The sequence below is a fragment of the Gordionus sp. m RMFG-2023 genome, chromosome 3 (genome assembly GCF_954871325.1).
Source record: "Gordionus sp. m RMFG-2023 chromosome 3, tfGorSpeb1-WG-v2, whole genome shotgun sequence".
Taxonomy (NCBI): domain Eukaryota; kingdom Metazoa; phylum Nematomorpha; class Gordioida; order Chordodea; family Parachordodidae; genus Gordionus; species Gordionus sp. m RMFG-2023.
Window position 1 is genome coordinate 30,034,448 of NC_088777.1, and position 24,012 is coordinate 30,058,459.

The 24,012-nt window shown below is 27.3% G+C and overlaps 1 protein-coding gene across 1 annotated transcript in view; it reads left to right on the forward strand.

Moving 5' to 3' along the window:
• The window catches only part of LOC135926015 (very-long-chain 3-oxoacyl-CoA reductase-like), a 54,147-nt gene that overhangs the window by 15,176 nt on the left and 14,959 nt on the right, over positions 1 to 24,012 (forward strand). Inside the window, exon 2 of the mRNA XM_065461654.1 lies at positions 4,360 to 4,665. Coding sequence (XP_065317726.1) covers positions 4,360 to 4,665 — 306 coding nt within the window. The remainder of the gene's footprint in view (positions 1 to 4,359; positions 4,666 to 24,012) is intronic.

The following is a 24,012-nucleotide window of genomic DNA, read 5'->3' on the forward strand; positions in this document are numbered from 1 at the left end:
TTTTTCCATTATGAATCATAAGAAGTCTTTAGAATCATCATCAGAAGTATTAATATAAATATTTTAATAAAATAAATTTACAACCGGACCTTATTTTAAAAATATGTGCGGACCAGGTCGGGACTAAAAATTTTATTTTTAAATGCTCGGACTGGGCCGTATATTTTAAATCGCCATTATTATCTATAAAGTTTGAAAATAAATAAATAAAATAGAATATATTTAAAAGTTGTGTATCATGGAACAATATATCATATTCTTCACTTATCCAATTTCCTATTTACATTTTGGCGATCCTTAGAAAAAGATTTTAGTAAAATATTATTCAAATTAATTATTGACTAATCATTATTTATTCAATCAAATTAAAATTAACAAAGATACACTCAATATTTAAAATATAATACACTTTTTAAGGAAATATTTATATTAGGCCATTTCCAGACTGAACGTTTTTTCAAAGCGGTTTTTGTGTAATGTTACCAGCAATTTTTTTTATTTCCTAACAAAGGTTACTAACTTGTTCTATTAATATTTTTAATATAATATAATATTTAAAAATAACAATCCTGGAGCCACATTTCAAAGTTAATTTAATCGTTATTAAAATCAAACCAGTTTGTTTTCTATTTACGATTAAAAAAATAGGGATTGGATTGTTTTTTAAAAAAATATATTATATAAAAAAATTAATTCGACAATCTAGTTTTTTTTATAAAGCTGGTAACATTACCCTAAAACCGCTTTGAAAAAACGTTCTGTCTGAAAATGGCCTTAGATAAGTATCTATTAATTTATCTTTTTCTGTCCTAAATTCAGGCAATTACGTAGGGTGCCTGGGAGAAATAACTGATACTCATATGGAAGACTATAAATTACATGAAGAATAGGAAATAATGAAATTACCATTGACCATTCAAAACGAAAGTGGGATGATTCAAACTATATTCTTTACGACAAATGGGGAGATAAGATGATTTGAAAAGTTATTATATGATTTCATATTCGTTGAATGATCCGTAAAATGCCGAATTGGTATATTTTAATTGTTTTTAAAGACCAAGGCCGTTAAAAAACCTTACAAACCAGGATCGATTTTTTTTATAGAACTACAACCTACAGACATAAGAATTGGGACTGTAGAAGTTCGCTGCATCGAAATAATTCTTATCCATCTTGTAACTACCGAGTCCACCCTATTCATTTCCTTAATCAATGGCATTGGAAACGAGTTTCTGGAGGCCATTCCTTTAGTCAATCTGTAATTACAACTCTAAACAATGAACTTAGGCATGCCATACCCATCCCCACACATGTTCAGGTTGTAACTCACCCTTATACACAAAGGGAAGATATAGCCTACACTATCAATCATGCAATGGCCAATTCATCAGGCATAACCAATGTAACTATCATTCAACGAACCCTAAAATCAGCTCAAATACCTACAATACTAGAACTGGTCTTTTCTTCAGACAATAAACGCCCCGATGGGATTACTTAGATACGAAGAGGGGCCAATTATTTGTATGGGGCTATTCTTGTTCATTTGCTGGCTCCCTCCAACCAAGCCTCAAAATTCTGAACTAAATTAAACAAAAATAACTAAATATTCAGAAATTTCTGATGATCATAATTTCATATGAATCAACCACTCTTACCACTTTTGGTAAACTCGCCCTTCATTCTCAAAAATCTATAAATAGTTTTTTTTTAAAATCACACATAACAATGTCTTTAATAATATTTTTATTAATATATTTTGATTTATTATTAAATGAAAAAAAATTATCAAATGCTAAATATATTTTTGAAATTAAGTAGATGATATAATGAGGTCTAAATATACAACTAATGGCCAATAATTTTAAAAGTTTTATTATTATTTGTATTCAACCTACCATCTTTATGCCATTAGAACTAAAAATGCTTAATGAATAATGACAAACATTAAATTTTATTTATAAATTATTTTCAGAATTGGAGTTCGCGGTTAGTATAAAGTGCGTTATTTAAAAAATATTATTTGACAGCAACGTCATTGGGGAGAGGGCGAAGGATGCCCTATAAATTTTTTTTTTTGGCGCCTGAGCCCCAATTTTGTTCCCTAGCTTGGTCCGAAAATTTTAATTCATATATAAATTAAACGCATTTTTATGGAGATAAATAAAAACTGTGCTTTATTCTTATCACAGATAGATATTAATTATCATTTTCAGAGTTGTTAAGATACTTTTTAAATAGATCTAATCTAGATACAGATATAATTTTGAAAATGTATCTAGAGAATATACAATTTTTAATATACTCTTATATAAGATTTGCATAAACCTAAATTAGGATTCTATTCTGAAAATTCATGAAATAAGCTAAAAAATGTATTGACTCGATATCACATTTATCAAAATATAACGAAAATAATGATTTTTTGATTTTAATATAATAAATAATATAAGAAAATTATGATTAAATGATTTGATTATAAATATAATTATTAGATTTCAGTAATAAAATATTTTCAAAATTTTGGTCATTAAATCCTCGATTATCTATAAAGACATTTTTTAGCTACACTAAAAAGTTTCTACGGGTTGCTTGAAGGGATTGTGGTGTTATATTTTATGAATAATAAAATCCGACAATAATTTTGAAAAAATTATTTAAAATTTGTTGAGTATCAAATAAATCATTATTAACAATCGGATATTTAATTTTTTTTTTCACGCAATATAAGTTGAAGACCTTGATAATTCATCAACTAATCTTTGTATTAATTGTTTTTTTCATTAACAACGTTTGATGTTTTCTCTTAAAATTTAAAATTACAATTGTAAACATTTATTTAGCATATCCATACCCTTAAATGTTTTACAGTGTTGCAAGTTGAGGTAATGCTAACTAAAATTTTCGTATTTTTTTGGTAGACATGGCAAACATTTTACTATCAGAGATATGTTTTCTTTATTTTGAGATTTTATTTTAAAATATACTCTATAAATTGGCCATGGAAAAACAATGTCTGAACTTGTTGATGCTTCATTGATTATTACTTCTTCCTCTTCATCACTATTAATATTTCCAAAATAAATTTTTAAAATTAGTATAATAAAATAAAATTAACCAATTCCATTTAAAATAAAAATGGCAAGATTCCTTGAGATAAATTGTAATTTCAAAATTTATTTGGTTTATTGATAAACTCGGACATAATATTTAATTAATATTTATATATATTTTTTATTATAGTAGTCTTAATATTTTATAATATCAGAGACCTGCAGAGGTAGCATTTGCTCAAAATTTTTTTCGGCCCGGCTATTTTTTAAAAAAAAATTTTCAGGTCCGGCACTGATATAAAAATATATTATATTTATTTTTGATTTTCATAGCCAATAATGGCGATTTTAAATATTTGGTTTTAAAATATACGGTAGGCCCGGATATTTTTTTTTAAAAAAATTTTAGGCCCGGGCCGGGCTTAGGTTCGGGCCTGCAGGTCTTTGATATTATATTTAAATTATTGCTCATATGAAATAAAATTTTGCATTTAAGTTATTTTTATTTATAATATAAAAAAGCGTTAAATAAAAGTCAAAATGTATCTAAAAACTGATAGATATATCTCTAAAATAATATCTTCAAATTTTAAAAAAATTTATCTAGATACAGATACCATATTTTTATATCTAGATACTTTAACAACTCTAGTAATTTTATTTTGATAAAACAAGATGTCATGTTATTTTTTATATTTTTCAAGTCCGACTCGACCCGATTTTTGAAGAAAATGTAAACCCTGTCCTACATATTTATACATTTTTAGGCCCGAACTAGGCTTGCCCTCCCCTAAAACTTTACGGAGCCTCCGGAAATTTTTTTTAAGTATAAATTTTTTTTAAAAAAAATTACCTCATATTTTAAATTTTTAAATATTTTAAAACTCCTCAAGTTAAAAAAGCTAGCTACTTACTATATGATAAATAAAACTTTAGAAGCTTCAAATATTTATTATTTGTTTCCTAGCTCAAACAAGATATTTATTAATATGAATTTAAATTATTTATTGGTCGATTTTTTTTATGGAGATTCTGATTGTATATTTTATAGATATTAACAAACAGTTTTTTTATTAATATTTTAAATCGACTAATTTGATCATGCCAAAATAATTTATTTTCAATAGCCATCCAGAATAAGCAGTTTTTACACTACTAAAGAAAGTATGAAGGAAATGAAAGAGAGAAGGGAGTAAGGAAAAAAAAAGAAAGTATAATTAGAAAATAATATTTCTTATTTCATCTATTAATCCTCGTACAATAGCTAAAGAAAATAAATTACTAAACATATATTTTTTTACAGGTGAATACCAAATTAGTCAGAATATGGTGAATGTAAATGTAATGAGCACTCTTAACGTTACCATAGCCTGCTTAAAACGCATGAAGCTGCCTAGGCGTTCTCTCAATACTTCAAACACTGATTTGGAGGTCGACAAAGAACTTTTGAATTTCCAAAATTTTGAAAATTCCAAAGGTGGAACTATTATAAACGTCTCATCTTTTTCGGCTCTCAATTCTACGCCCTGTCTCACCGTCTATGCTGCTACTAAAGCTTTTATCAAACATTTCAGTGCTTGCCTCAACGCCGAGTTGAAGAATACAGCCGGTTTATATAGCATAAGAATTATATAACAATATTTTGACATAATTATATCACACGCATTGCCTTGGCAGGGCAAGGAAGTGCAACGCCCTCGAAATATTTTGTTTATTATTTTTTAATATATTTTTCTAAAATCTCCCGTATAATTTTTTTGATTAAATTTATTTGAAAAACACCTAATTTTTTTAAAATATGTTTTCTTAATAAACCTTTGATAGAAGAATGAGAAACACAAATTTTGTAAACGTCAATATTTAATGCATAATTTATGCAATATTGTTCAAACATCATGCATAATTTATGAAATATCATTCAAACCTAATATCTGAGTAGCTTCTAACTCACAAACCTGTCATTTTACTGATATCCAGATTTAAACAAATTAAGCACTAAAGATGGACATAGATTTCGGATTTGCTTTTCAAGTCATTTCACCTATTTAACATTTTTTGCTTAAACTTAAGTTTTCATTCATTTTTCAGTTTAAATAATAGTTTAGGTTTATTAAATATAAAATTTTGTAAGATGTAAAAAATTTTCTTATTTGATTTCTCACGGTTACGTTCTAGCAAGCTATTTTAGATGCATATTTTTAGCGAAAAATAGAAATTTTAAGGAAATAATCGATTTAAAAAAAAATTTAAACATTAAGTTTATTAATAAATAGTTTATAATTTTAGACGATAAACCTAGCGGTTGGATCGTCTATACAATAGTCTCCCTAGAAACTCGCTGATTTACTTTACCTTTCACCAACGCTTCAATGGCAGAAGCTTTTAATAAAATTTTACAGGTTTTAAAAATTATCGAATATTTTTAATGCATTTCTTAGATTTTTGCCCTTTTACAAAAATATTATTTTTAGCCGAGTTTAATCCTATTTTAAAACTTTTAAAAAATAGTTTGTACATTAAACTTCTAGGCCGCGTCCTAGCTCAATTTAATTTTTATTCTGAATTCAAAATGCAGTCTGGACACCAAAAGTATCAAAATTAAATTATAAAAAAACATAGCCTATAAATTGAATAATCAAAAAATTAAAATGAGCGTTGTAGACATTATTTTAAATCAAATTCGTTCACGTTCGTCGTTCATTTGCAAAAATCGACTACGTTCTCATTCAAAATTCATTTATAACAAAAAAAACGCTTTCTATTCTGAACGAGTTGATGTTCATTCACATCTATAAATATATATTTTTATAAAATGCATTTAATATTATATAAATTAATAGTGTCATAAATTGAGCCTTTGCTTCTGCGTAATTTTTTAATTTAAAAAAACGTAACGTCTCCCTTGTATTGTCGATTCAAAATTTTGAATAAGTTCTAAAAAAAAAGATTTATCTTTGGAAATTATATTATCGTCTTCCTTTTTATTTCCTTAATTTTTTAAATATTCTATTTTAAGATAAAAATAAGTTTTTTTTATATTTTATATACTATTACAAAATGAAGAATAAAATAGTATTGAAAAAACAAATTTACGTTTTTTTAAATGGTTGCTAACACCAAACGGTAATTTTCCCAATTTGCACGATGCTGGTTTTGCCGTAGTTATTGAATACGAAGTTTATTAAACAAATTTAAAATATTTAATGTGTTGGTCAACCGAGACCGTACTTCCAGGATTCGAAATAAAATTATCAACTGCATGCAGATCGATTTTAGAAACCAAATAGAATCGATTTATTTTTATCGGTCCGTCCAGTCCGAACCGATAAAAATTAATTGACTATATTTAGTTTCTAAAATTACTCTGCATACAGCCGACCATATTTTAAAAACCAATATGAACAGGTCCTGATTGATTTCTTATCTATCTTATCTTTCTTTTGAAATTTTTTCGCTTAAAATCCTCTTCTAGATTGTCTATTTGTTGTCAAAGAAATTTCAGAATTGTTATTTTCTTGATTCTAGATTTTTCTCTAGAATTAATATGATATATATATATATTGTGGAAGTCTTAGTGAAAATTCAAGTTTAAATACCAGAAAAATATAAATATCTACAAATTAATTATAATAGGAGTATAAAATAACAGTAGTCAAATCCTGGCCATGCCTATGATTATATCACAATCTGTATTTTTACATTTGGTTGGATGCATCATTTATAATACTATTAATATTATTTATTGGTTTAAATTATCTCAAGGCATTAAAGTTTATTTTTTAAATTTTAATATAAAAAAAGAAATTATTTAAAAAATGTTGTAAGATAGCAATACACAAAAATTTATAAAAAATGTGGCGGATACTTATCAATCAAAATTGAATGTTAATAATTTTTAAAACAAATCGGGTATAAATTAGAATTTTTGCAATTTACTAATATTATCTTTAACATTATTTTATAAACATAAATTTATGAGGTTACATGTTCTTCACAGACATTTTTAGCCGTTCTGTTCAGGTTCGTATATAAAATAATTTAGAAGTTCAAGTTCGCTAAAAAATAAAGGTTAATTCCGGTTTAAAGGTTCGGTTTGAATCCCTGTTTTAACCCTTCAAAACTCCGATGGGGTCTATAGGATCCCAAGCATGCTAGAATTGATTTAGATAAAAATGGTTAAATTCGATAAATTATTAGCCTTTGGTTGGAAATAAAAAAAATTCTGGAAAACATGCCTCAAAAATAGCCTTGAAAAAAAAACATACTTTCTGGAAATGGCCTTAGAAAATTTTGGCACAAGTTATAATTATCCCCAACATTTTTATCTAAGAATATATTAAAATAAATAAATATTTTATAAGGTTCAATCTTAGTTCTATCTTATATCAAAGTACGAAAACTAATTAATGAATACAAATGGAGATAAATTTATTTGAAATCGGGGTATATTAGACCCCACTGGAGCATTTACGTTATTTTTTCATCTGAGTATAAGAGTTAAACAATCATTAAGTAAAAAATATAGTTAAAGGATTGCTTATCTAGTTTCTTTACGCAGTTCTCATTATCTTAGGTACTAATATTTAACTGGTAAAACTCTCAAGCGACCTTTTTCTGGTTTTAATTTTAATAAAGAACAGACGCCTTTTTAAATTTTTTATAGATGAAATTTTTTTTATTATATAAAAAAAATAATGGCTTATGATTGATTATGTAAATAGGACCTTATAATAATTAAATCATTGGACCGAACTGAGATAGAATTTAATTTCAATACATATAAACGTATTAATGAATTTTTTAGGGTTTTTTGAGTGTTAAGTGGGTGATGGGAACTCATAGAAATAATATTATTGCCCTGACTTAATTTCGACCAAAAATGGATATAGAACTTTATAAAACAGGCAGCCATATATCTAATAAATATTTAATGCAAAATGCTTTGTTTTATACCACAATTAGTGATGCAAAATCGCTCCACTTAAGCCGATTTTTTAAAACGATTAACTCAATATTTTACCTAAGAAAATATTACTCAAGCTTGAAGATTTTGCCAATAGTTGGCACTAGGTTTGGACATCTATTAGAGAAATTTAAAACTTAAGCAATATTTAACTAGCTATTTAAAAATCGGCTCAAATGTAGCGATTTTGCATTACTAAACACAATGCCCTTCAATTAGCCTAGTATTTAATGCCGAATAATCAGTTGTCTATATTAATGTCATTAAGAAGGGTGTAGAAGTCGCCTAGTCGTTAAGCTAACTTCATAAATTTAATAAGGTTGGAGGTGAGTTAATAGTTTTAATATTAGGATTATTTCTGTTTAATAAAAAAAATGATTATGATTATATATTAAAAAATAATTAACATTATTTACATATTATGGCTGGAGGAGATAATTGAATACCTTATGGGTTATTTGCCAAAGTTTTGCCAATCTCTAAAATAAAATATAGCATTTTTTATTCTATTCCCTCACCCTCCTCTCCCGATTAAACGGGCCGACGCCCGTATATAATTTCATGGGAAAAACTCAGGCATCTTTTTTTTCCACGCAGTTATCTTATTTTAACATAGTTATAATTAAACTCACTAAGCTTGAGGATATTAGGAAAACAATAATATATAATAACTCATTCGATTATAGAATAGAACGAAGGGATATTAATGTGTAACAAACAAAATAATACTAATAATCCAAAGTTATTGATCGAAATTAGTTAAAAATTATACGATAAAGCTTTATAAAATATGATAATATTCATTACTATCTTTTTTGGTAATTTTAAGTGTACATATATATTAATAATTTATGAAGATCATAAAGAAGGGGCCAAATATCTCCTAAAAAAGAAGGGCTATTATTTCGGCTTTTGATTATTATTGAGGGATAGTGCGCACAAATTGGCGTTTCAAACGCTGCGTTGCAAGCGCAAATAATGCATTTCAAATGGCCTCGTGCAAATAGGTTTGCTCTTTCATTACTTTTTTTATTCTTAGCTTTGTAATATTATATAAAATGTAATATAAATAACCTACTTATATCCTAAAAAGGAATATTTAGAAATTAAAAAAATAAGGCAGACGATTGTATAATTTTCAAAAACTAATCCTTTTTTAGGACTTGTTTAAAATTTTGAATCGACGATATTAATAAAATAACAACCTCAATTTAAACAAGAGGTGCGTTACAAATTACGGCAAAACTTAAAAGCTCAATTTATGTGCACTATGATCTCCACTTAATTTTTTTTCAGAGAATAATTTATGCCCCAATTTAAAAGTCAATTTACAATAAATTCAAAAGCCTGATTTAAAAATGAAGCCTCATTAATTATTATTATAAAAACGAAAATCTTAGAATTTATTTTTAGCCATTTTTTGGATTATAATAGGTGAGGAAAGCTATAAAAAAAATATGAATACTCAAATGAAATAGAAATAAAATACTATTAAACAAAACTAGATTTATATTTACTATATAGATCGTACGTGTCTTTTGAAAGATTTTTAATTTAACCGAGACAACATTTAAGTTTGTCTTATGAAGGAAGTATATGTTTTTCTTATCAATATAAACTAAAAAACTATTGATAAAATTTTTTATTGAAAACATCTAAATCTTATCTTTATGTTCAGGGTATCGAACCGATTGGCATAACTGTTGAATTCCATGCCAGATTTTAGATTAAAATGTAAAAACGGATTAGTTCCATTTCGGTTCTAACAAATTTATATTGGTTTATTTCAGTTCGAAATTTTATTAAAATTTTACAAAATTCAATTTGTAAACTTTGACAGTGGCTATGAATTGATTAAGGCTTGAAAATGTTGATCTTCATCTATCTTATAAGCAATTAAGAATATCAATTGGTTTTTTCACTAATTGCAATATGTTTCACCGTTCATTTGTTCTCCTTGCAACATCAGAGGAAGGAAATGGACATTATCCATTACACTACTGATTTTCATACTACAGATGGTATGAAGCCAGATTATTTAACCTTAATTCCAAGGGGTAATCCATCTTGCTTAGAATTTATAGTTTAAAAGCTAAAACTCAAACTCTTTCGGTGGCTAAAACAAACTAATATTCAGAGTAAATGACATTGAATTCATTCCTGTCATTACATCAACTCTAGGAAAGAAGATTTAACCCAACTCACAGGAGATGCTAATTAATATTTACTTTCTACATATAGAAATTTGCCGTTCAAATTCATTGATTCATCGCTCTATTTTGACACACTGTTTATGTTGTAAAATGGTATGATTTTAGTGAGAGAATTTTCTTCGAACATTATATAATATTAAATTTAAATATTTATTTCTGTTTTTGTTAGCGTCAATGTGTTATTTTCGGCAATGTGCACATTGCCTGATTTTTTTCGTCAATGTGTTATAGTTGTAGGCAGGGTTGAATTTGTTATTTCGGCAATGTACATTGCCTGGTTAAATCAGGTAATGTGTTTGTTATTTTTGTAATATTATATTATTAATAATTTTTTAAGATTAATATTTTAACTTAATAAATTTATAACATTTTTTTAGATATAATATATTGTTTTTTAAATATGATATTTTTTTTATAATGATTTATTTTATATTTATTATTTACGACTTTTTTCCTGATACATCTTTTGATCGCTAATTTTTAATATTTTTTAAGATTATATTTTATTTATGTATTTTATTCTGATATATCTTTTGACCGCTAATTTTTTATGTAAAAATATATATTGTAAATTTTAAATTAAAATTTCAGTGAAGATGTACTTTAGAAAAGTGAAAATTGTCATAATCTTTATTTTTGAATATTTTAAAATTATTTTTGAACTTTTTTGTTTGTAAACATGTTAAATTAAAATTTCACTGAAGTATAACATATAAAAGTGACAATTGTCAAAATCGTTATTATTGAACTTTTTTGAATTTTTTTAAAGCAAATATGTAAAAATGTATATTGTAGACATGTTAATTAGTGAAGATTTTTTATTTTTTTAAAGCAAATAGGTAAAAATATATTGTAAACTTGTTAAATTAAAATTTTAGTGAAGATGTTACTATAGAAAAGTGAAAATTGCCATAATCGTTATTTTTTAATTTTTATGAATTTTTTCAAAGCAAATAGGTAAAATTAGTGCTGTAAACATTAATAAAAAAAATCGTTCAACGTTCATAGACAAAAATTGAACGTGTTCACTTTCAAAAAAAATAAACGCGTTCACATTCATGAACACGTACACGTTCGTATTTTATGATAATTTTTTTTTTTAATTTAAGTTACCTTCTAAAATAGGCGGTTTCGATTTTTTGCCACTCAATCTTTATCCTTATCATCATTCATATTCTCTAGATTATCAAACAATTCTATGATTTCTGGCTTCATATGCCCTACCGATCGTTTATTAGATGACGCAATTGACAAATGGAAGGCAAATATACCCATTAGCACTGTCTTAACATCAATCATCCATCACACACAAATATTTTTCCACACCTTTAATCTCGAAATATCAAACAGATATATCAGTCAATCCACCTTAAAATTGCATTCAACTCCTTCAATTATATGACAGACTTGGTGGTCATAAATGGTTAGAATCACTCCCTAGTCGTAACCTTGGTAATCTCTTATCAGATGAACAACTGAGAGTAACCATTCATTTAGTCTAGGTTGTGACATCGTAAAGCCTCATGCTTGCATCAATGTCTTAATTGTATATTTAGTCAAATGCGACATCAACGCCACACAGCAGTAAACCATGTAATAAATAGAAGCCTAACAGTTGCCCATATTCCGAACAATCTTGAACGTACAAATCTATCTCAAGTAGATGGCTTAAGACCTGATGGTATGACAACCATACCTCGGGCCTTCGGTAAATCACTTATATGGGATTACACATGTGTCTCGTCATTCCCCTCAAACATAAATATCAATCTAATAATACAGGCAGAAATTAAAAAGACCAACAAATATAAAATTTTAAAAACTTCATATTCACTTCAGTAGTGACCTCTACGAACGGGCATTTTTCGCCATCAACATTTAAGTTTTTAAAAATTCTGGGAAATATTTACAAATGAACCCAGAGAATTTCTTTATATTCGCCAAAAGATTCAAATTGAAATTTTTAGACACAATTATGCTTCCTATTTGGGGACTCAATTATAGAATTTTATTTTTAATTATATAATTATAAATTCAGAAATTATAATTTATAACTATGATTATGTAAAATTAGAACATTAAATAAGAATAAAATTGTTGTTAATTTTAAATAAATGTCATATATTTTAACACAATATATTGATGAATTTCGGAGCTTAGAGATGACACTCCGGTAACCGACAGGCCTGGACAGCCGGGTGCTAAGGATACCTGTCCAATAAACAAAATGAAGGAAACAAATGGAAATATGAATATGAAAGCTAGGGCGTTCCCTCCAAGCGACGCGCAGAGTGTAGACCTCCATCCTGTGAAAAGTAAAGTAAAGGTCAAAGCAAAGAAGACAAGATTAGCAAGTTTGAATATTGGGACGCTTAAAGGTAAGACGAGAGAATTGGCATCAATGTTGAACAAGAGAAAAGTTGATACAGCGTGCATACAAGAGACGAAATGGAAAGGACAGAAGACTTTGATGATTGGAGATGGGTATAAATTGTACTATAATGGAATTGTTAGCAATAGGAACGGTGTCGGCATCATCCTCAGTCAAGATCTAACCTCCTCAATAGTAGAAATCAACAGGATCTCTGATAGACTAATGAAGATACAACTCTGCATTGGTCAATCAATACTACAAATTTTTTCAGTATATGCTCCTCAAACGGGTTGCAAGGAAGAAGAGAAAGATGACTTTAGAGCTATCCTTGATGAAGCTGTAAAGGAAATCCCTAAGGATTACCTAGTCATAATTAGGGATGTAAGACAGGGGAAATTTCCCGGAAAATATGGGAAACTTCGAAATTTCCCCTATAGTTTCCCCAATTTTTATAATACCTTTTTTTTGCTTAAATCAACATGATTTTTATAATATTAACGTTTTCACAATTTTAAAAATGGTCTTATGATAAAATAAATACGATTTTTATTATATTTTATATAAACATTTTTTTTTCACGGTTCATATCATAAGTTATAATTGTGTTTTGTTTTCGAATATATATTAATTTCCTTATCACCAAAGATGGGAATTTCAAAAATCAACACCATAATAACTGACAATGCAAGCAATATTAAAAAAGCTAGGACCCTTGTAAAAATGAAACATCCAACTATTGAATACATTTACTTCTAAAGGACATAGCAAATAAAATATTATCTCTAGATTTTAGTCACAAAAGCTAAAAATATCATCATATATGTAAAATCTAACAATATTCTTTTATCAACCAAAAGAAAACAAGAAATAATAAAAATTGTTTTCCTAAAGTTGTCTAGCCTAACTCGTTGGGCAGGTATAGTTTTGATGAACAATAGCTTGTTAAAAAAATAAAGATATTCTACAGGAAATTTCTTGATATATTTACTGATCGAGCTAAGATACTTATTCTTCTCGATCGATGGGGGTTTAAATGATCTAATGCCAGTATACAATTTTATAAAAGTCATATTTGCACAAATACAAATAGTAAGGAGATCAATTTATCAGATGTCCCTCAAGCATTTATTCATATCAGGAGAAGACATTTAGGGATTATAAAACAATATCAAATCTATTGTTACAGAGTGAGATTTCAGAAATTAAGCAGTTTATTAAAAGGCGAAAAATTTTTTTTTACCGGGACATACATTATGCTGCTCATATATTTGACCGAATTATTTGAAAGACAATGAAGTTGCAAAGGAGTTTGATATCATTAACCGATTTTCTGGATATCTAGATTTAGATATTGCGAGAGTAATAGGAAACCTATCCAAATATCGTGCAAGGGAAGATTTTTTTAATATGGCAAGTCTAAGGCGCATCATTTTCAGATCCAGTGACTTGGGTGGAAAATTTAAATACTTTTTATTTTAGTAAACAATAACCTAACTCTTTTTCTAATCTTAAAAATATGGTACTCATTTGGAAATATTCATTCGAAACCTAGAAATAGAATAAAAAATGATAAGGTCTGAAAATTAATTTTTATAAGAGTCAATCTCCATTTTATGGGAAAAGAAATTTCTGCAAATGATAAATTGCTGGATTCTAGAATTTCAAGCTCTGATCTGGAATCATTTTCTTCTTCAAACGAAGATAACTAAAAAATAAATCAAAATTTCATATTTGTTTAAATATTGTTTATAATCTATGTATTTCAAATGAAACATGTAAAGAATTCACAAATTAATAGAAATTAAATTATATTTGTTTAATTATAATGTTTATAATTTATATATTTTCAATAAAAAATGAAAAAAAAATCAATACTGACCTACAAAGTAAAAAAAGATAGTTTCCCGTTTTTTCCCCAAATTTCCCGGGAAATTTCCCCGAAATATAGTTTCCCAGGAAATTTACATCCCTAGTCATAATTGGTGGTGACTTAAATGCGCATGTGGGGAAAGCAAGAGATAGCTACAAAAGGCATCATGGTGGTTTTGGATATGGAGAAAGAAATGATGAAGGAGAGCATGTACTGAAATTTGCGCAAGCCTTCGACCTTGCCTTAACCAACATCTACTATAGGCGTAATATTTACTTATTATTTTCAAATTTTTAGTGGCGTAATATTTATCTACCATTTTCAAATTTCTAGTCAAATAATAATTATTTCTGAAACTTCTTGTCCAACAGGGAAAAAGAAATTGCAAGTCCAACGAGTTAGAGTATCTGCCATCAAGCAGTAACAGCTTAAGGAGTTAGAAGAGCCAATTATTTGCTATTACTGAAATATCACAATGGTCTGAAATTAATATTTCCCCAGAAGCAAGAAAATTATTGGATACAATGCTTATTCCAAATTTTATTTCTCATTAGAATGTATTATTTAATTATACAATTATTTTAGGTATTACTTTTCAAAAACATGACATTGACTTGATTAAGAAAATGAGAATAGCGGAGAGCATTTTATCAGAACTCAAGGAAATTAGGGCTAATGTTGATGAAGAATTTCATATTTTATATTTTATTGTTGATTCAAAAGCAGAGCTATACGTGTTTAATATTTGTCTCTCTCGACTTGTTGCAAGGCAAGCTCATCGTTAAAACATTTATATAGGATCAGTAGAAGAGTATATCTTAAATCAGATACATTTATAACCCAAATAAATGAATTTTTAATTCATCATGCAGCACTTACTAATCTGCAAATAACTTCCACAAAAGCCTTCCCAACCTTTTTCAGATGGTGATAGAAAAAAAAATATTTGTTAGATTTTTATTATGTATATGTTAAAGTATCTTATGATGCCTTACTAGCTGAATAACTATGTTTAATGGTTAATATAGTCCCAAAAAATGTTGTGGATGCTCTGCATTATTTCAAACACATTTTAGATTAAATTCCCAATGTATTAAAAGGGTTTATAAACTCTTCCCATTAGTAAACTAATGAGAGAACATTCTCTTTTTTAAGAAGAATAACAGAGGCCTGGAGAAGTACATTTGCAGGGCACGGCCCGGATTTTTTTTAAAGATTTTTACGGACTGGCCTAGGTTTTTTTAAAAAAATTTCAGGCCCGGCCCGGCTTTTTAAAAAAAAATATTTAGGCCCGACTCGGCTTTTTTTTAAAAAATTTTAGGCCCGGCCCGGATTTTTTTAAAATAAATTATATTTATTTTTAATTTTTATAGCTAATAATAACGATTTCAAATATAGGCTGTTTTAAAAAATACAGCCCGGATTGGGTGTTTTTTTAAAATAATTCAGACCAGGCTTGGTTGTTTTTTTAAAAAAATTTTAGGCCCGGCCCGGGTATATTTAAAAAAATTAAAATAATGTCCGGCCTGGGGGCCGGGCCTGCAGATCTCTGAAAAACATACCAAGAAGTACAACATCTGAAAGTAGATTGAAAGATTTGGATCTTTTGAATATTCATAGGCATTTGACGACAAGCAAGGATGAGATAATTGAAAAATTAGCTCAATCACAACGAAGATTGGATTTTACATTGTAAATTTATAACATACAAAATGCAATTATTCCTAAGAAACTTTTTGTGTAAAGGCTCAAAAAATTCAAATTTCTATTTTGGGTCATTTAAGTGATTCTTTACATATAATTTTTTTATAATTCACATTAATTTAAATTGTGTTATAGAAATAGTTATTAGTCCTAATAAATTTATGCTTGATATTTTTAAAAAACAATAATATTTCTTAAAAATTTTTATTATCCCCCCCCCCCCCCAGACCAAATTCCTGTGTACGCGCCTGGTTTGGACATCTATTAGCGAAATCTCAAGGGCTTAGGCAATATTTTTCTGGCTAAAATATTGAGTTAGCCGTTTTAAAAAATCGGCTCAAAACGAGCCGTTTAACATCACTAATTATGACAATTGTCACTTATCTAGATTACATCTTCACTAAAGTTTTAATTAAACATGTTAGAAATATTTATTTTTGTCCATTTACGTCAAAAAAATTCAAAAAACTTTAAAAATAACTATTATGACAATTGTCACTTATCTAGGGTACATCTTCACTAAAGTTTTAATTAAACATGTTGGAAATATTTATTTTTACCCATTTACTTCAAAAAAATTTTAAAAATAACTATTATGGCAATTGTCACTTATCTAGGGTACATCTTCACTAAAGTTTTAATTAAACATGTTAGAAATATTTATTTTTGTCCATTTACGTCAAAAAAACTTTAAAAATAACTATTATGACAATTGTCACTTAACTAGGGTACATCTTCACTAAAGTTTTAATTAAACATGTTAGAAATATTTATTTTTGTCCATTTACGACAAAAAAATTCAAAAAGCTTTAAAAATAACTATTATGACAATTGTCACTTATCTAGGGTACATCTTCACTAAAGTTTTAATTAAACATGTTAGAAATATTTATTTTTACCCATTTATGTCAAAAAAAATTTAAAAATAACGATAATGATAATTGTCACTTATTTAGGGTACATCTTCACTAAATTTTTAATTAAACATGTTTGCTACTTATTTTTGTCACTTAGTATTAAAAAAATTAAATACGTTTAAAAATACCGATATAATTATCATATTTCCAAAGAACATCTTCATTTAAATTATAATCTCATTTATAATATATTACACTCTTATGACAAAAAATGTTAAAAAAATGAACATGACATCTATCACATTAAAATATTAACCTTAAAACGATCGTATAAAATAACATAAAAAATATTTAAATTATTTAGAAAAAACTACCTCATTTAACAGCCTTAAAAATTAGATAATTTTATAAAAATGATAAAAATAAATTAAAGATTTCACCTAAAAGATTGTTTATTTATAATAAAATTCAAGTTAAAATTCAATCAAAAATTATTTTCATAAATATTTTGAAAATCACTTAATGTTATTGTAGTCATTTTTTTATTAAAAAACATATCATAATATAAATTTCATTTCATATAAATAAAAAATATTAAATCAAATCATATGTTTTTTTGTTGATAATAAAATATTATAAAAAAGTTATTTTACTAAAATAACACGAATTTGAGATTTTTATTATATTTAAAATAAATTGTGGCTCAAAATTAGACTCTAGCCAACTCCTGAGCCGGCTTGAGCTTGAGCCAAATTTTCAGCTCCGACCTCGAGGTTGAAGCCAAAATTTTTAGCTCCGACCTCGAGGTTTAAGCCAAAATTTCAGCTCCGACCTCGAGGTTTAAGCCAAAATTTCAGCTCCGACCTCGAGGTTTAAGCCAAAATTTTAGCTCCGACTAAGCCAAAATTTTCGGCTCCGACCTCTAGGTTTGAACCAATTTTTCGCCTCAAAAACTGGCTGAGTTTACGGCTAAGCCGGCTTGGCTCAGCCGTTTAACAACACTAAGCACAACAGGTACTTCAGCAGGCTTCACAATAGCCGAAGGAGTTCATCAAAGGTCGGCTCTCAGCCCACTTCCCTTCATTACAGTAATAGATGTATTAACACAGTCTATACCTCGAACAGTCCCGTGGAATATGATATTTGCAGATGATATTGTGTTATTTGCCGAATCCAAGGATGAAATGAAAGAAAGATTAGTGAGTTGGATAAATATTCTAGAAAAGCATGGACTAAAAGTAAATAGAGAAAAGACGGAGTATATGGTGATAGGAGAAGATGAAACAGAAAGTATTGATATAAATGAATGGTAGATATCGGCAATTGAAAGCTGCAAATATTTGGGCTCCTCTTTACAAACAAACGGCACAATAGAAAAAGAGATAAAGAGTAAAATTAATCAAGGGTGGTTTAAGTGGCGATCTTTATCTCGAGTGCTATTTGACAAAAGAATCCCACACAAATTAAAGGGAAAAATTTACATTCCATAGTACAACCAACTATTCTATATAGTTGGGAAACATGGCCAACCAAAGAATCAGACGAGAGAAGTCTACTAACTATGGAGATGAGAATGCTGAAGATGATTGGGGTAACAAGAAAGGATAAAGTGCGCAGTACAAGAATACTAGGAAGTTTAAAGGTAGTGCCCATTAAGACTAAGTTATAGGTAAACAGACTTAGGTGGTATGAGCACTCAATGAGAAGGCCTTTGAACTATATAGGAAATAAGGTTGAGAGTTTGGAAGTGATGGGCAAACGTAAAAGAGGAAGGCCAAAACTTCAATGGGGCCATAAAGGAGCCAATATGAAGATGTATAAATTAGATAGAAGAGATAGTATGAATAACATAAAGTGGAGAGAGATATTGAAGGAGCTTACCACCAGAAAAGGTGATAGCTAAAGAGGAAAAAAATAAAATTTCCAATATGAAAATAACTTGAAATTTTCCTTAAATGGCATAAAAGCATGAATTTAGTTCCGGGAATGAGTTTGACCTTTTGAACAAGATATTTTTTCAATTCATCATCTTTTACATATGTATGAGTAATTAATTCCAGTCATATTTTCTTTATAAAAATTAAATGAGTAAGTTGTTTAATATCTGATTCTCATATGGACGTTGAAGTTAGCTCTTTCTGCTAACCTTTTGGTAATGTTTGCTATGGGCTGTTAGGAAAAGAATGTCATTCTGCTTTAATTCTAAAATCTAGTTCAAGATGGCTTAGAGTATGAAATTAATTAATATCTCTTCAGGAAAAAAAAATTTTCATAAATTTTTATTTAACCCTTCACTACAAAGGTGGGGTAAATACGACCCCATAACTTTTATATTCTTTGTAATACAAAACCTAGTAGATATTCCGACCTGGTTTTTTCAGTAGTTTAATATTTTGTAACAAATTATACAACTTCCAAATTTCATGATTATTGATTTGATAGTTTTTGAGATATATGAAATTTGTTGAGCTTGGGGTAAAATATACCCCACCTATGTAAACACGTAATATTTTTTTATTATGTTTATGTATGTCAGGTTAAAAAATATAATTATTTCTATTTTTTGATTGATATATATGACTTTAAATTTGAAATTTTATATAATTATTTTTTCGGTGGAGTAAAAAATCATAAATACTCCATTTAGTCAAGCCATCTTTACCTAAATTTATCATATAAATTATATAATACTAGAATATTAAACTATAAAAATAATTATTATTTTCTTTTCCCAATTTAAATTATTCTAGTGTGAAAGTAATTCATTTATATATATTTTATATAACAATTACATAGGTGAAATAGATTGTGAATCAAGTGATGATGATTATTTATTAGATAGCAATCACAATTCAGAAACTGAGGAAGATGATACAGAGAGTGATAAAGAGGGAAAAGAAAATAACAATTATTTTTATAGTTTAATATTCTAGTATTATATAATTTATATTATAAATTTAGGTAAAGATGGCTTGACTAAATGGAGTAAGGCATGTTTTCCCCAAAAAAGAACCAGATCTCATAACATTATTTCTAGCTTGCCAGGTGTAAAATCAAATGCAAAACAAGCAACTTCACCATTAGAATGCTATAAATTATTTATTACTCTAAATATTACAAATCTAATAATAAAATGCACAAATCAAAAAATAGAAGATCATAATTCAAAAATCCCCTCTTCTTCTAATGTCAAAATTGATGCAATTGAATTAAATGCATTGATAGGTTTATTATTGATTGCAGGTATACATAAATCTAATCATTAGAATTTAAGAGATCTATGGAGTAATGATGGATTTGAAGTGAATGTATTCAGGTATACTATGAATATCAACCGATTCCAATTCTTATTGAAAATGCTAAGATTTGATGATATGTATACAAGGGAGATAAGGAAAGCACAAGATAAAGCTACACATATCAGAGATATCTTTAATAATTTTAATGAAATTAATAAATGCTATAGTGTTGGGCAATACGTTTCAATTGATGAAATGCTTCCAGCTTTTAGAGGGAAATTTACCTTCAAGCAATACATGCCAAATAAGCCATCAAAATATGGCTTAAAAATTTATGCTCTCGTGGATTCAAGAACATTTTATACTTTGGAAATGGAATTATATGCTGGCAAGCCTGAAGGACCATATAAATTGAGCAATAAGCCTTTTGATGTGGTTGAAAGATTAATTCAGCCCATTTCTAAGAGTAATAAGATTGTCACCACAGATAACTGGTTTACCAGTTATGAACTTGCTAAACATTTATTAAATTCCCATTCATTAACAATAGTAGGAACTTTAAGAAAAAATAAAAAGCATATTCCAACATCATTTAATTTTAAAAAGAAAGGTATTTATTTTAGTTTATTTGCCTTCCAAGATAATATGACATTAGTATCGTACTTACCAAAAAAGTATAAGCATGTTATTATGCTTTCTACCCTTTACTATGATAACAATATTGATACATCAACTGGGAATTTTAAAAAACCAGAAATTGTCACATTTTACAATCTCACCAAGGCTGGTGTTGATGTTGTGGATCAGTTATGTTCAAATTATTCAATATCCAGAATAACAAATAGATGGCTTTTGTTCAAATTGTTCAAAATTTATATGCAAAGATCATATGTATGTAACATGTCGTGAATGTTTTTTTAAAAAAATGCACGAACTTTAATATCAAATATTTTTTTTAATATCTGATGTTTTATTATAAAATTTTAATTATTACTATAAAATATTGAATTAATAAAATATATAATCAAATTTGCTTCCTTTCATTTATTTTAGGTCATATCATATGATTAAGGAATGTTCCAAAAAAAATTTTTTTTTTGAGCTGCTTTAGGGAAAATACCATACTTTATTTAGAAATAAATGGAAATCTAGAAATTTTGTATTTATTATCTCTAATTGTTTTACAATAAGTGTGTAAAATTTTAGGTCATAAATTTTATTATTTGCTGAGATATAGCTATTTAAAATTTGTGGTAAAATAGACCCCACCTGTGTAACCGCGGGAGTTTTTTCCACCTATATAGTGAAGGGTTAAGAAAACCAATCAATCATTGGTTTAAAAAAAATTGATCTTAAATCTGCAAATTTATCTCACTTTTATATCAATATGAGTTTCTATAAAATTAGAATATAATTCCTTCCGATAGCATAAAATGAGTATTTTTTTCAATTGGTTCTCTCTTTTAACTTTTATTGATATAAAACGGTTTTTACAAAGCAACATAACGACTCTTTTAATCGGAATTATGAAATTTTCCAATAATATCTATAGTATAGTTTCAAAAAACACTAGCAGCCTTTATAACATTTGGATTGAATAAAACACCCCTTCCTTGATCAATTTTTTATCCTTGCCATGGATGTAGTTGTAGAAAATTCTTTCTGTATTTTTTCATTTCGAGAATATATTGTTTCCAAATTATTTTCTAATTGCTTAATGATTTCACATTCATCGTTAATATTAAAGTTATCTTCTGAAAAAATTTTCAAAACATATTTCTTAATTTTTCACTTCAGATAATGCAAATTCTATCTTTAATGATTTATCAACCAAACAGGTACATATTTTAGGGTTTTCACTACGTATATTTTTATCCAAATTGTGCGAATTTTAGGAGCGAAGTAAATATTAACAATAGCCCCCCCCCCCTCCCACCTTATTTAATATTTTATTTAAAAACATAAAATAATAAAATATATAAAAGATTTTGGCTGAAATATATTACAATTAAGGATTTATCAAATATTTTACTAATTTTTACAATTGATTAATGATTATAATGCCATATCTCCTAAATTTGAGCTCGGCCCTACTTGAAATTATGCACATTTATTAATAATTTTATATCTATATATATAAAATTTGGGAAAGAAATGCCGATTTGATTTTATGATCATTTTCGGTTTTCGACATTTCCATTTTTTAAAACAATATTGGGTTCCATTGCTATATAAAAAAAATTTAAATTACTCTTCTGGCTCAATTATATCCAAAGATATCCAAAATCAATGGGAGAGTATTTTGCCCAAAATGCCCCACTTTTTCGAATTTGTGAGACCCATATCTGAACCTCTGTGTTGAAGGCTAAAAAATTTTTTCCTTAGTTATAATACATACAAACTAGTAAAAATTTTTGAAAAATCTGAAGGGATCGGATTGAAACCCATATTGATTTTTCATGGAAACCATATATAAAATCATACTTATTGCCATATGAAATTATATTTATCACATATATAAAATTAAACATATTTCACATATCAACCTCCCCCAGGGTAGGGAGTATGAAACAAGATATGTGAAATTGAAGAGAGGTTTGATAGAGGTATGATTGTGATTTAGATTTCCTTTTTTTGTTAATTTTGATTTCCCTTTTTTTGGCTAATTTTCATTTGGCAGAGGATATGAAAGATTAGGGGCTATATCATCATTAAAAGTATAGAAGTGCCTATGGCATATATAAAATAAGAAACACTATATATGTACATTTATACTCGTTGCATGTATAAAAATTTTAAGTATAATGTTAAAAAATTGCAATGAAAGTAAATGATTTATAATTATTTTAATTGTATGCTAATAAATTATATAATAAAACGAATGTTTACTAAGTTATTAGTAAAATAAATTAATAAAATAACATAGATTAATTATACATTAATATAAATTTAGCGCTAACATTATAATAATATGCAACAAAATGGCCAAAGTCTATACTATGCATATAGGATGTTCAATTACGGCGTTTCGGATATTGAAAAAATAAAGCTGAGATAATTGTATTACTATGTTATCCAGTCCTCCCCTGCATAGACCCAATGAAAGATCTTTTTATTATCCCTCATTTAATACTCATATTAAGATATAAAACAAAGGTTTTAAAAATCCTGACCTCTATCAACTCGAGGATCAAGAGAGAGACTCAAATTTAAATCATTCAAGATTTTTTATTAGTGTTAATTTGATACCCATATTGAACTATTATTTTTATTTAAAAAACAAGCCTGACCCCTTAAGGCCAACACATGACAAACAAATTATAATGTATTGTAAATAAATATTTATTATAAAATCAGACACCGATCATATTGTAAATAATAGATAAAGTTAAATATAAGAATTAATAATATATAATTTTTACGTTAATAAATCTCTCATTAACTTTGAACCTTTGCTCAAATAAACAAGAATATATTCTAGTTCAATCTGCGCTAATAGTTCTCGTTCAACTGTCATCATAAATGTTTCTAATTTTTCTTGGCCTATATTAGCTCTCAGCCTATATTTTATAATTTTTAATTTACTAAATGTTCTCCCGCAATTAACCTGCGTAAATGACAAAGTTAAAATGTATTTATATGCCAAAAATAAATTGGTATATGCACTTGTGTGCATATTGTATCTTTTAAGAATTTCATACACGCATATTAAACACTTGTAACACTTTTTATCACA